The sequence below is a fragment of the Crotalus tigris genome, unplaced genomic scaffold (assembly GCF_016545835.1).
Source record: "Crotalus tigris isolate CLP2741 ecotype Arizona unplaced genomic scaffold, ASM1654583v1 scf7180000018809.685583, whole genome shotgun sequence".
NCBI lineage: Eukaryota > Metazoa > Chordata > Lepidosauria > Squamata > Viperidae > Crotalus > Crotalus tigris.
In genome coordinates, this window is record NW_024097207.1 from 242,831 (window position 1) to 257,078 (window position 14,248).

The 14,248-nt window shown below is 34.1% G+C and overlaps 1 protein-coding gene across 5 annotated transcripts in view; it reads right to left on the reverse strand.

The window, feature by feature from the left end:
- Nucleotides 1-14,248, reverse strand: part of DYNC2H1 (dynein cytoplasmic 2 heavy chain 1) — a 163,479-nt gene that overhangs the window by 32,859 nt on the left and 116,372 nt on the right. For all 5 annotated transcript variants that reach the window (XM_039356269.1, XM_039356267.1, XM_039356271.1 and 2 more), the window contains 4 exons: nucleotides 13,638-13,713; nucleotides 12,834-13,045; nucleotides 11,621-11,725; nucleotides 3,372-3,488 (listed from right to left, as the gene is read on the reverse strand). In XM_039356269.1, coding sequence (XP_039212203.1) covers nucleotides 3,372-3,488; nucleotides 11,621-11,725; nucleotides 12,834-13,045; nucleotides 13,638-13,713 — 510 coding nt within the window. The remainder of the gene's footprint in view (nucleotides 1-3,371; nucleotides 3,489-11,620; nucleotides 11,726-12,833; nucleotides 13,046-13,637; nucleotides 13,714-14,248) is intronic.

Sequence of the window (14,248 nt, forward strand, 5' to 3'; positions counted from 1 at the left end):
AGAGGAGGGAACATATAATTTACATAATTCTTATCCTTCATAGTATGGATCTAAGTATCCTGGAAAATTGAAAATATCTGCATTGCTGCAATGATAATGAATGAACCAGGAAAGAGGGCACAGGATCTTTAAACAAGCAGAAAAAAATTGCAAAAAGAGGCAGTTATTTTATAATACTCTTCAGAATTAAATATTTTTGAAATATTAACTAAGAATTGATAATCTGAATTAGAAGATATGACAATAAATTGCAAAGGTCAAACTCAGGTTAATTCTCCCTTAAATTCAAATTCATTATATCAATTACTATGAAGAGATAACTTATCGATTTTATATAAAGGCAGGAAAAAATTCCCTAGAAAGTTAATATTCAAAAAGATTATTTTTTTTCTTATTCTGGATGGTACAGCAGCCCTCAGCCTGGCCTTAATACCATTTACTCAAGTGGTAGCTGTGACAAGACATGCTCTTCTGTAATTTTGAATGATATTAAGATCATTAGGCTATTGGAAAATTCAATATTTAAGGTTGCCTTGGAAGGAAGTTGGAAATTACAAGTGGTGCAGAATTCAATTACCAAAAGTTGGAGTGGAAATTGCTGATTTAAACTATATAATAATCAGACTTGTTAAACAACATTAGTTTCGCTGCCAAATTCAAAGTGCTGATTATGAATATTAAAGCCATATCCTGTAATAAGTATTTCTGAAAGCTTCCTTGCTTCCAAATACAGTGGAGTGGGCGGTTAATGGTGTTAATTTTTTGACACATGTTACATTACTGCTCTGCAAGGATCTTTGGTTTCTGGTGTGCTTCTGGGTGAAATTCGGTTACTTTTAAAGCCCTTCATGGCTTGAGATCATAGTTACTTATGGGTCTCTCCCCAATGATTTCTACCCATTACAACTGGTCCAGCAGAAGAGGCATGCTCTGGGTGACATTAGCTAAGAGGTTTTGGCTGGTGGATCCCAGAAAGAAGAACTTTTCTGTCATGGCTCCCACCCGGTGGAACATCATTCCACTTAAGATAAAGTGAGCTTGGGCCCTGCTGGCTTTTTGTTGCCTTATGAAGTGCAGTTGGATCCTTTACTAGTATTTTGCTATTAATTTACTTAGTCACTTAGGTGAATAATCTAAATGATAGGTCCACCATCTTCGGCTTGGTACCTCACTGGCAACCTGCCATCCAAGGACTAGGGGTGAGGGATGGAGGACAAACGGGCAATAAACCTGTATGCATTTTGTGTAGGAATTTAGGAGGGGGAATGACAGCTGAGAAAAAGCAGATCAATGTGGGATTGGTTTATGGCAGGTATCTTCAAAGCCATTTGCCCTGAGTGTGGAAATTTACCAGCCCAAACATCTCAGTGTTCCCAAAACATGTCAGTGGCATCACATTGGCTGGTTTTGGACTGATCATGGGGGGAGGGACAAGAATAAAGGAAATAGCTTTTTATTTATGCACGGGAAACTCAGTTTCCGCCTGACTTTACTGCAACTAGCATCATTTAGTAAAAGTATACTTCAACTAAATGGGAATCGAGGGTTTTTCTTCCTTAAGGGATCGGATTGGAGCAGGTCTGACACTAGATATTTTCTTAACATATTAATGTTAATGCTATAGACTTAACTTTTTAGTTTATATTGATTTTTGTTTGTTTGTTCAACTTATATGGCCACCCATTTCAAGCAAGACTCTGGGTGGCTAACAACAATTAAAAAAAAACAGCAAAAACCCAACAAAAATATTAAAAAATGGAACCAGAAACAAAAAACAACTGTCAATATAATTACAGCACAAATATTTCAATACAGTGGAACAATGTGTAGGTTCTAAAACTGGTTAACTGATTATTAATTTAAAGTTAGCAGATAAGATCTTGAAGGCATTCTGGCTGAAATTAGTTGTGTCACAACTAAATTGGCATGAATTAGACTACAGATCTGAATCTTTGTATTGTTTCTAAAGTTTAATGCTGTGTTTTCTATTTGAGAAACAATTCTGGCTGAAAAGCTATAATCAGCCCAATGCATTAATTTTCAAAAGTGCTTAGGATGGAAGTGGAATTCTAGTGATACAGAAAGAGAAATATTTTTTTTAAAGGGCCAGATTTAGTGCTTACTACACAATAGATACAAATATAAAAGTCTGAAAATGTTTACATCCTAACACCAGTTCTTTGCTTATTTTTTTTGCACAGACAAAATGACTATCTATCTATCAAAATGGCAATCTATAATATATTAAATCTGTTGTTTTATGTATTCACTGAAATATTTGACATTCATAAATCTGACCAAACTGCAACTCGCTTTTAATTCTTCAGTTTAATTTTTGTAGCTCGGGGGCCTTGACCTCACAAAAAAAGGCTCAAATCTTAATTACAGTTATTCCAAATCTAGCCACATGTTTCCAGTCCCACTTTTGTGATTTTACTAGATTTGTTAGGAATATATAAAAGTTCCATGCTTTAGCAATAGAAAATCACAGATTGGAAATTTGTCTTCAGTCCAAGTACATACTCTAAATCCTTTATCCTAACTAATAAATTAATAGCATAAAATCATTCCAATATAAAAATAATTATCTATTATATAAAACCAGTTATTCTCACATTTTAATCAGAAAAATTGGGGGGGGGGGAGGGAATATGGTCACAAGATGCTTGGTAACCAGTTGTAAGAAAAAGTTGTCAAGCATCCAAAATGAGATCATGTGCCCATGGGGATGGTGCCGTGGTCATAACTTCAAGGATGGGTCATGAAATGATCTTTCCTGAGTCTCTCATAATTTCAGACAGTCATTTGCGACTGGTTATAAGTTGAGGACCACTTGTATAATTTCTTTCTCTTTTAATTCATCTCATGTTTCAATTTCTTTGGCTTATCTTAACTTATTCCTTTATTATATTTTGCATAATGTTGTATATCCTGAAAGAAATAGCCTATTGTTTATGTATGAAAAACATGGTTACTAACATCAAAGGTTTTTTTTTCTTTTGTAAATAATACTTTATTAATTTTTCAATTTTACATTTAAGTATTTAAAAAGCAATGTGATGACTGGGTTAATCAATAGTTCACTAACAAAATCTTTAGTACAAATCTCAAGTTATAACATCAAATAACATCTCTTTTCCCATTAACATTTACCATCTCGTATTCAAGCTAGTATAGTTCTTATTATATCAACTCAGTAAAAACATCATTATTACATTTATCAGTAAATTTTTAGCTTATACGTATCTTAATTACATTCAATCTTCATAAACAATCCATATCCTGTTATTGATTTTTACCCAATTTTTAGTTTCTCATCAATATTCCAATTTAACATCAAAGGTTTTTTTCTATCCTCCAGCTGATCTTACCTGATTAAGTTTTTTCCATAGGTTGAGGACTGGAGAAAGCTCATTTGACCAGATTTCTCTGTCAAATTTGCAACCAGCAATTACAGACCTACTCAAGATCCGAAGTTGTGAAATTACCTGTAAGAGGGAGAGAAAAAAGAGAATATGGAGACCATTCCCAATAAAATTATGGAAAAGGTCCATACCTATCTATTTTGATAAATATCTTAAGAAGGGTGTGAACAAGATCATAATTACAAATAAATAAACCATAAATTGTATGATGAGAAACCTTTTATCAAAATGAGCAATTATTGCTTGCAAGTATATTTAACATAGATACAGAGTATTTTCATTAATTGCTTATTTGTATTAATAACTACATTACCAGAGATAGTTAAGGCTGATTACAAAGGATTAACTTGACACTTTTGTTTGAGATATAAAAAAGAAATGTTGACCACAAGTATTCATATGAGATAAAGCTGGAATTAGAATTATATTACGATTTGTAAAAGTTGAAATCAAATCTGTTTGAATAATTTTTTGAGAATTTACATGGTGTCCCTGTGTTATTTTTGTTCCTGAAGCCATGTAAAATAGTTATAAGTTGTAAATCATGGAATTATTATAAACAAATGTATTAATTAGGAAAAGATTATGGAATTTTTATTTGCAGATTTTGAAAATATATTTTACGTGATAGTTTTAAACTTGCTAGTACAGATGAAGTTATATTGGTAAAAATCTGAATTTATTTCTAATGAAAATATAGTTTAAAATATTCAAATACAGAATAATTATGTATATAGAGATCATGACAACACATTCAAAAATTTAAATGTGGCCACTTGGCCACACTCTGTAGCACTCACTTGCCCACTGCCCTACTTGTCAACCTTCCAACAAGGGAAGTCAATGGGAAAATTAGGAGAAAATTGCAAGTTGTGATCAGTTGAGGTCCTCACTTAATGATCTGCAATCCTTGCCTAACAATAGCAACAGAAACTGCTAGGATTGCTGTCACTGAGCAATATAGTCGCATGACATTGCCTTTATAAGCACATCACTTAATGGTGGAAATTCAGCTCCAAATTACTGTCATTAAGCAAGAAGTACCTACAAAAACAAGCCCTATATACTGTATCCATATCCTTTTTATGTTTATTTGAGGATGTGAAAAATATATGCTTAAATCGGCTTTTAAGATTTCTCTAAAGGAATATTATAATACATTCCTTGTATAGGTTACAATACAGTAGAAAATGCAGTGCAGTATTTTATTCTAAATACCCAAGTTTCTATATGTAACTATATCTGAGATTTACATTACAATTTACCATTGTTGAAATGCTTAAGCATCTCTTTTGTCTTTTTTTTTAAAACAAAATGGTAGTATCCCTTAAGTAACTAAGGTCAAGATCCACTTGAGTCAGGTTGCACTTTTTGTGACATTATGGATATTCAGTATTTTTCTTGGAAATAATATAAACATGATTTGCTTAGCTGTTTGAAATCAGGTAGGTGCTATCAACCTGCAAGGAAGTATCTTTCAAAATCATTATTTGTTTTTAGCAATGGATTGGTTATGCCTAAATTAAGTTCCACTGAGTTCAGTTAAATCTATTCTAAGGACAATTAAATGTAGATTCAATTTAATACAGAGTACCATAAAGGTAGCTCACACAAGAAAATCTGTTTTCTTGGCCTCATTGACATTTTATAATCTGTATCTGTGTCATCTATATTAATATCAATATCTATAGACTGTCTACATCTATTGTACATCTATATATTATATCTCTTTCCATGAGGCTGCACTATTCAGTTGTTCAATACTCTGAATTATGCACTTAAAGTTCACTTGGTTCTGCATTTTTGATAGATTTTCTAACAAAAATTGTGCAGTGATGCAATGTTTCATTTTGTTTGATAAATTAGATACATTTTAGTTTACCAAAAACAAATTAAAACAATTTATTACACTTGGTAGAACATGAAGCTTCACTAGTTTGTAATCTAAGGAAGTATTATTTTAAGTTGTATAATTGTTTCTATTAACTTATTTGTTAAACATTCTGGAAAATTAGTGCTTAAAAAAGAACAGTTTCAATTTAAGAAGAAAGTGGAAAAAACTTTTAATACTTCTTTTTACAAACTAGACACAAAATGTTTAAATGTTAATGAAAATAAATCACCCTGTACACTAAAAATGTTTTTCTTCTTAACAGAAATTGAAAAAGGAATTGATATATTTGCTGAACAATAAACTAATTACAGTTATAGCCGTATAGGATCTCCAAATTAGATGCGTCTTTCTTTTCCAGTATAACCAGGGCTAAAAAACTCTTATCAAATCAATTTAATTTATTACACTTAAATTAGCCAAGCTATCTAATTTGAATTACCTTACATTCTTCTTATAAACACTATTCTCCATACTAAAACCTCACATAGAAGACAATGAAATTATTCAACAGATGGAATCAGGATTTAGACTCAGGATATGCTTTATGAGGCAATAAAATGTTTTAAGGAAACATTCCTGGGCAATTTGGACAGTGGTAAAGGAAACAAAGATCCAGGAGTCAAGCCCCATTCAAAGGAAAAAAGAATGGTATGTAAGTAGTCCTCAACTTATTGGTTCTTAGCGACCATTTGAAGTTATGATAGACCCCCCCCCAAAAGATACTTACAGACCAAATTTGAAGTTCCCATGGTCACCCTCCTCCCCCCCAGTCACACAATCACATTCTGTGTGATCGGCAACTGGTCTATATTTAGGTGATCATGATTCGTGCTTCAGTTTCTGGCAAAAAACAAACCATTGCGAACAATGGATCCCCTTAATGATGGTGGTGCTCATTTAATGACCATAGATTCACTTAACAACCATGATGATTTGCTTAATGATTGCCACAAAATATATAAAATTGGCTTGAGCATATGATGACCTACTTAATAACTAGCACAGCTTACAACTGTAATTCCGGACTCAATTACAGCTGTAAATCAAGGACGACCTGTAGTGGTTAAAGAATTACAATAGGATTGGTGAGATCACCTTCACCGTTTTTATGAAATGTTCAGCCATATTAATATGATAAATAAATAGATAGCTGATAGATAGATAGACAGACAGTCAGACAGACAGACAGATCTTGTGAGAGGAAAATGGAGAACTCTGTAGATCACATTAAACTCTGAAAGAAGAAAGATAGGACAGAATTGTAACAAATAAAATATATGCTAGATAAGAATCATAACAAAATTGTAGGCACCTCATCGGACATATATACACACACAAAAGGACCGAATCTATTCTATTTGTAATTGGATTCATTGTCATCTCTTTTTTAAGAATAGTGAATATTAACAGACCATTGGTTGTTTTAGTAACCTTCTAGAATATGCATTCTAATTTTCCATGCCTCTAAACTATAATTTATTATACTTATTTGGAAGATGAGGTTTTTACTAAATATCAGAAGTTAAATGTGTAGGCTTTTTATTGTGTCAAAGGATTGTATCAGCACATTTTTTTCAAGAGAATTAGGTCTTAAAAGCTTGAATATAAATCACAGGAGACATGCTAGCTCATGCAATTTTTAACTTAAGCAAACTAAGAGTGAATCTTTCTGTCACAGTAAAGGAAAAACTACATTCATGCTGTCAGCTGTAAATTTGATCAAATTTCCAAACAAAATGTCTCGTTTCTTTGAAGAGCCATGCATGGTATGTAATGAAAATATGGTCATTTACATAAAGCTGTGTCATGATGAAGAAGACTCTGTCTTGCACTTCCAAAAAACTAGCAAGCAAAGAAGATATATTGGGCATAAACAACCCAACTGAACATGTACATTTCTATTGCTCCAGTTGCTCATGTGAGAAAGAGAAAGTGAGAAAGAGATTAAGTCTAAGGATTTATCCTTCTTTACCATGAAATAATATTTCTCCGTAATTGTTTTCAAAGAATACATTTTCACAATATCATTTCCATCTTATCCCTAATCCATAAAGTTGCCTTCAGTTGTTCCACTGTTAATGGTGTTTTTTCCCACCCCAAAATCTTGTGCTACTGACAATCTATAATACAGCTGAAAATGTGGATGATGGCATGATCAAAGTCTAGAATTTGCCGAATTCTTGCTGCTCAATAAGGCAAGATGTTTCCTATCTGGCTGCTGGCCTATGGATAGTTTGGCTAGGTCTACAAGAGAGACTAAACAGTTGACTTAAACAGAAGCATCTGTTTGTGTAATATTTGGCCATTGAATTATATGCCAAATCTTTGAATTTGTCTATTAGGAATTATGGTTGCATCATACATGAAAGATATCTGAAAGAATAATATTGAGAAATTGGAAAAACTGATATTATTCCAGATATTAAGGAAAAGCTTTTAGAAATATATAATTCATTTATCCTGGAAAAAGCTGTATTTTTTCTTTTTAATTTACAATTTATGCTTTAAAAGAAAAACAAAGAGTGAACAAAAAGGAAAAAAGAAAAGAAAAAACACAGTTGGTACAGAAGTATAATATTTATGAGTGGGCAAAAGATAACCAAATTGAAAGATAAAAAGGACAAGTATAGAAAGTGGAAAGAGGGGAACATAACTAAATCAGAATATCAGCAAATAGCCCGAGCCTGCAAAGATGAAGTGAAGAAAGCCAAGGCTCAAAATGAACTAAGGCTTGCGACCAAAGTCAAAAATAACAAAAAAGCTTCTTTCAACATGTAAAAAACAAGAAAAAAGTGAAGGAAATGATTGGTCCATTAGTGGGTGAAAGTGGCAAGAAGATGACAAGCAACAGGGAGAAAGCAGAACTATTTAACTCGTTTTTTGCGTATGTCTTTACACAAAGGGAAAAAACAGACCAACCTATCAAAAATAGTGCCATAAAAAACAAAATAGAAACACAAGTTAAGATAGGCAAGAAAATGGTAAGTGAGCACCTGTCCAGCCTAGATGAATTCAAATCGCCAGGACCAGATGGATTACACCCCAAGGTTCTCAAGGAACTGGCAGATGTGATATCAGAACCACTGAACTATATTTTTCAAAGATCCTGGAACACAGGGGAACTACCAGAGGACTGGAAAAGAGCTGATGTAGTTCCAATCCTCAAAAAAGGAAAAAAAAAATGGATCCAGGAAATTACAGACCTATCAGCCTGACCTCAATACCTGGGAAGATCCTGGAAAAGATAATCAAACAATGAATCAACGAATATCTAGAGGCAAACAAAGTCATTACTAAAAGCCAACATGGGTTTGTCAAAAATAGATCATGCCAGACAAATCTTATTGCATTCTTTGACTAAGTGACAAAATTAGTGGATCAGAGGAATGTTGTGGACATAATTTACTTGGACTTCAGTAAGGCATTTGATAAAGTAGATCACAACCTACTACTTGATAAGATAGAAAAATGTGGGGTAGACAGAATCACCACCAGATGGATCCGTAGCTGGCTGACCGGCCATATTCAGCGAGTGGTCCTCAATGGACCTGCATCTATATGGAGGGAAGTGTGTAGTGGGGTGCCCCAGGGCTCTGTTCTGGGCCCAGTACTCTTCAACATCTTCATCAACGATTTGGATGAAGGGATAGATGGGGAATTCATCAAATTTGCAGACGACACCAAGCTGGCAGGAATAGCCAACACTCCAGAAGACAGGCTTAAGATACAGAAGGATCTGGACAGACTTGAACACTGGGCACTAACTAACAAAATGAAATTCAATGGTGAAAAAGCAAGGTTCTACATTTAGGCAAGAAAAACCAAATGCACAAGTACAGCATAGGTGGCACCATGCTCAATAGTAGTAACTGTGAGAGGGACCTCGGAGTCCTAGTATACAATCACCTAAATATGAGCCAGCAGTGTGCTGCAGCTGCCAAAAAGGCCAACACAGTGCTAGGCTGCATTAACAGAGGGATAGAATCAAGATCACGTGAAGTATTAATACCACTCTTCAATGCCTTGGCAAGGCCACACTTGGAATACTGCATCCAGTTTTGGTCACCACGATGTAAAAAAGATGTTGAGACTCTATAAAGAGTACAGAGAAGAGCAACAAAGATGATTAGGGGACTGGAGGCTAAAACATATAAGGAACGGTTGCTAGAATTGGGTATGTCTAGTTTAACAAAGAGAAGGACAAGGGGGGACATGATAGCAGTATTCCAATATCTCAGGGGTTGCATAAAGAAGAGGGAATTAAGCTATTTTCCAAAGCACCTGAAGCAGGACAAGAAGCAATGGGTGGAAACTAATCAAGGAGAGAAGCAACCTAGAACTAAGGAGAAACTTCCTGACAGTGAGAATAATTAATCAGTGGAACAGCCTGCCTCCAGAAGCAGTAAATGCTCCAACACTGGAAGTTTTTAAGAAGAGACTGGACAGCCATTTGTCCGAAATGGTGTAGGGTTTCCTACCTGAGCAGGGGGTTGGACTAGATGACCTCCAAGGTCCCTTCCAACTTACTACTATTACTAAGTTTATACAGTTAGTGTTCAATAAATCTTTGATTAGAAATTAACCATGGAAAACATTAAAGTACATTAAATTGTTTAAACCGTGTAAATCAGAATTTAAATCACTATGACAGCTGCAACTTCAAGGAATGTCACTTTTCCAATTTCTCAATATTTTACTAGATTCTTTCAATGCAGCAGAAGATAGATCCCTGCTATTAAAGGATCCTTGAATCCAAATGTTCAATGATTTCTATCCATTTACTTTTCTTTAAAACCTCATCAGCAAATATATTATTAAATGGGTCATTCTTAACATGAAATTTATTGTAGTTATGAAATGATGATTACTAGAAGTGCAAATAATAGTCGGCTCCACCTTTTTAGCAGTTAAGAATTACTCTGCTATTAAGTATTGAATACTGTCAAGAAAACGAAATAGTACAGTAGTTGAACTATCACTCATTTCAAGACTTCAGTTCCTTCCAAACATTGATAACACAAAAAACATAAATTGCTTTTCTATCCTTTGCTCAAGAAATAGACTTTAAGATAATTCAATAATTCTCTTTAACTTTACTCCTTTTTTCATGATTTTGTTCTCAAACTGGCTATTAAAACAGGCCAATATAACGCTCCAGAGAGTCCACTAACCTATTCCATCAGATTTCTTGTGGGAGAGTTAATTCGGGTTTCTCCCGTTTCCTTCACAGCAGGGGATTTCAAAATAGTATTTATGCCACCTATATTAACCCTTTTTTCTAGAATACTGAAGTCTTTGTCTTGATGTAGTATTAGATAGGCATTTTAACAATATACAGAAGAATGGAGCATCTTCAAAGAAATGCCAACATTGCTAAATATTTACAGCAGTAATAGCAGCTATAATGAACTATCAAAAGAATTTTAAATGCCAACTATCACATCTTTTAGTAATCTGAAGATTCTGTTTTTCAGATATATTCAGTCCCTCCAGCATCTTAAAATCTAAAACAATTGCCATAATGAGCCATATTAAGCAACCAGGCCTTATAGTTTTTGGTTACATCATTTGCCTTATGTTTACATCCTGTCATTCCTTCAAGTATAGGAATTTTATTAAAATATTTCCAATGGTGATGAAGTCTCATCTACAGTCTGCTGTTTTATTCAATATTAGGAACATTTCTTGATTGGAAAATCCTCAGAATCCAAGGAATGAGTTTTCTATTCTGTTTACTGCACACCATCCTTTACACTTATAAACAAATTAGTGAACAAAAATATTTTTCAGAAATTTCTAGAAAAGGGTGTTTTATTTTATGAAAATTTCACAAGTTTTCTCTCTTACTATCTAGCAGAAGAATGGGAAGATGGTACTAGTAATCATAATCATCATTGTCTCAGTAAGGAAATACTTGTATATACTGAGAAACATTGCTTACATTTTCATGAATATACAGTACTATAAAAGCAATCAGTTCTCATATTTAAGGAATCAATGTAGTTTACACACCAGAAGCTGATAACCATTCAATATGTGTTCAGATGTGTTCCACATCCTCTATTTGAGGCCCAGCCCTTTCATAACACGGAATTTTGCTAGTGAAGTATTTTTTACTATTGTTTTAAAGGGAACTAAGATTTGGTGGAACAGATTGTATGCCATAATTCTTGGAAAACTGATTTAACTTACAATAAAAAAACCACAGTCTCTTTATAAGTGATATGTGCATTACTGATAATATTGACAATCAACTCCTTTCCGACAAAACTCTACAAATAAGGAAAAACTCAAATCTTACCAAAGAACTGATCATTCGTTGAGATGAACGTGCAATATTGGCAGGCAAGCCAAAAAAATCAGGCTTGTCATCTTCTGGGAGGCTTTCAATAACGTGGCGGTAATCCTATGTAGAAAGTATTAACAGTAAACATGTGTAAATATGTATCTTATATATTTTGGAAAGAAATTTTAGATCATTAAATTAATGATCCTTAAGGGATTACCTAAATCGAACAAGGTGTTGGAGAATGGTTGATGATCTTTAACTAAGAAAAAACTGAAACTATTATTAAGCTTTTTATTCAACTATTGAATAATAGTTGAACTGTTATTCAACTTGATTATAAGTTAAAAGTACAGCTGAAAGAATTGTGAAAGTTGTGGACCCTTTTGAATTGTGGTGTCTATTATGCATCCCATGGATGGCAAAAATAACAAAGAAGTCCTAGACCAGACATGTCAAACTTGTGACATCACGTGACATCGCGCAAGGTATCGGGACTGTTTTGCCATTGCTGGCAATAGGGTGCGGCTTCCATGTGATGCATCCGGCCCATGGGCCGCCAGTTTGACACCCCTGTCCTAGACCAAACCTCACCAAATATATCACTCGAAGCCAAGATAGCCAGACAAAGGCTGTCATACTTCGGTCATGTCATGAGGGCTGATTCACTTAAAAAGTCAATCCTGCTAGGAGTGATCAGCGGAAAAAGGAGAAGGGGCTGCCCTAGTACCTACTAACTGGACACTACAAAGGATGACACCTAGATGACCGTGACGGATCTGAAGGAGTTGGTGTGAGACAGAGGGGCATGGAGAGTGTTGATCCATAGAGTGGCCGAGGGTGGGACACAACTGAATGGCTGATGATGATGACTTTAAAATACATGCTTTTAGTTTTGTTTTTTGGTTAACAACAACATTAAAGGGTTGCTTAAAACTATGGCTCCCTTCATGTTCAAACTCTGTGCATATGTGTCCATGTGAAAGGCTGTGCTTGGAAGTTCTAACAATGCAACTGATGTGGTAGGTACTAAAAAGTTCCTGTTTTAGTCAGACATGTCTGGCTTATGGGGCAATAATTTTTAACAAATCAATAGATATAATAAAACACATTATCTGCAGCATCAAAGCTACTCTGAGAATCAAAAACAACAATAATCTACCAATTTAATAAAGCCAAAGAGAATTAATTTTAGCTTGATCATCTGATAAGTAGGGAACATACTTACCAATATATTGTAAGAGCTAGGTAGAGAAATGGAATAAGGAAATCTGCTCATCTTCTTGCCCCGGAAATTTGAGTCAGCAATGACTCTGGCATTAAAAAATTGTTCTAGGTAAGATCGCAGGACCCTCATATCAAAGTAATTATCTATGCGACCTCCATAAATAGCATTTTCCAATAAGCCATGCACAAATTCCCACTGAAAATCTTTGGCACCTGAAATGAGTAGCATATTAAAATGTAGTGTATTGACTTGATTGTAGATTATTTTTTGTTAAACTTGAACTTAATGTAGGAAAGCAATAAATTCTGCTCCCATATGATTCGTGTCTATGCAGATGACCTAATGCTTTCATTTAATTGTGACATTCTCCACACTACACATTCTTATGGAGCCCCAACTACTTTGCCTAACGGATTCTAGTCAGTTGCTCTTTCCTGATAGTCCCTCAAAACTACTAAATAAATATATAAATACAACTGCTTGAACATATAAATCTATAATTGGGCAACTGTCATAGTTATGAGAACAATTATATTAATACCTTTATTTATTCAGAGTCATCACTTATACATAACTGTTCATATAACTCTTAGCTATGAGCTTCAGATTGTTGTACAAAGTTTTTCTTAGATAAAATAAATTCATGAATCATTAATGTTTGTACACTCATGCATTTTTTAATAATTAATTTGAAACCAACTTCCAAGGGCAATAAATATCATAATGAATAAAGTACCTACATATTTACTGTTTGAAAAAAGCTAGACCAGGTAATGGAACAAGAGTTCCATTATGACGACTCACCATCAAAGAGTCTGTCAATAATATCATATCCTGCACGAAGATCAGATAAAGAAAATTCATAAAATTTGGTCCAGCCCTTGAAAAAAGCATTAGCAAATGGTAAATATTAAATGTCCATGTCACATATCACTAAAAATATTCAAAAGCATCTATGGCAAATTTCATATGAAAAACGTAATAGAAAGCACAATAAAATAATTAAGTGCCAAGCAACTTAAAAGAAAGAGAGAAAGAAAGAGAGACAGACAGACAGACACACAGAGAGAGAGATGTATATAGTTGCTCTGGCAAACGGAGGCATGCTGTGGATCCCATTGGCCAAGGAATTGTGTCATGGCTCCCAGCCTTTGGAATATCATGCCCTCCAAAGTGAGATTTGTCCCTACCCTCTTGACTTTCCGAAACAGCCCAAAAACATAGTTTTGCCTACTGGCTTGGCGCCCCAAGGTGGCTAGTAGATTAGTACAGCATCTCACCTCTACCCTGTCTACGCATTGATTTTTTATCTGTTTTAATATTAATTTTAATGCTTTAGCTTTTAATATCTAATGATTAAATCTTATAATTGCTTTATTCTGTTATTTATGGTATCTTAAGCCATTTAGAGTCAT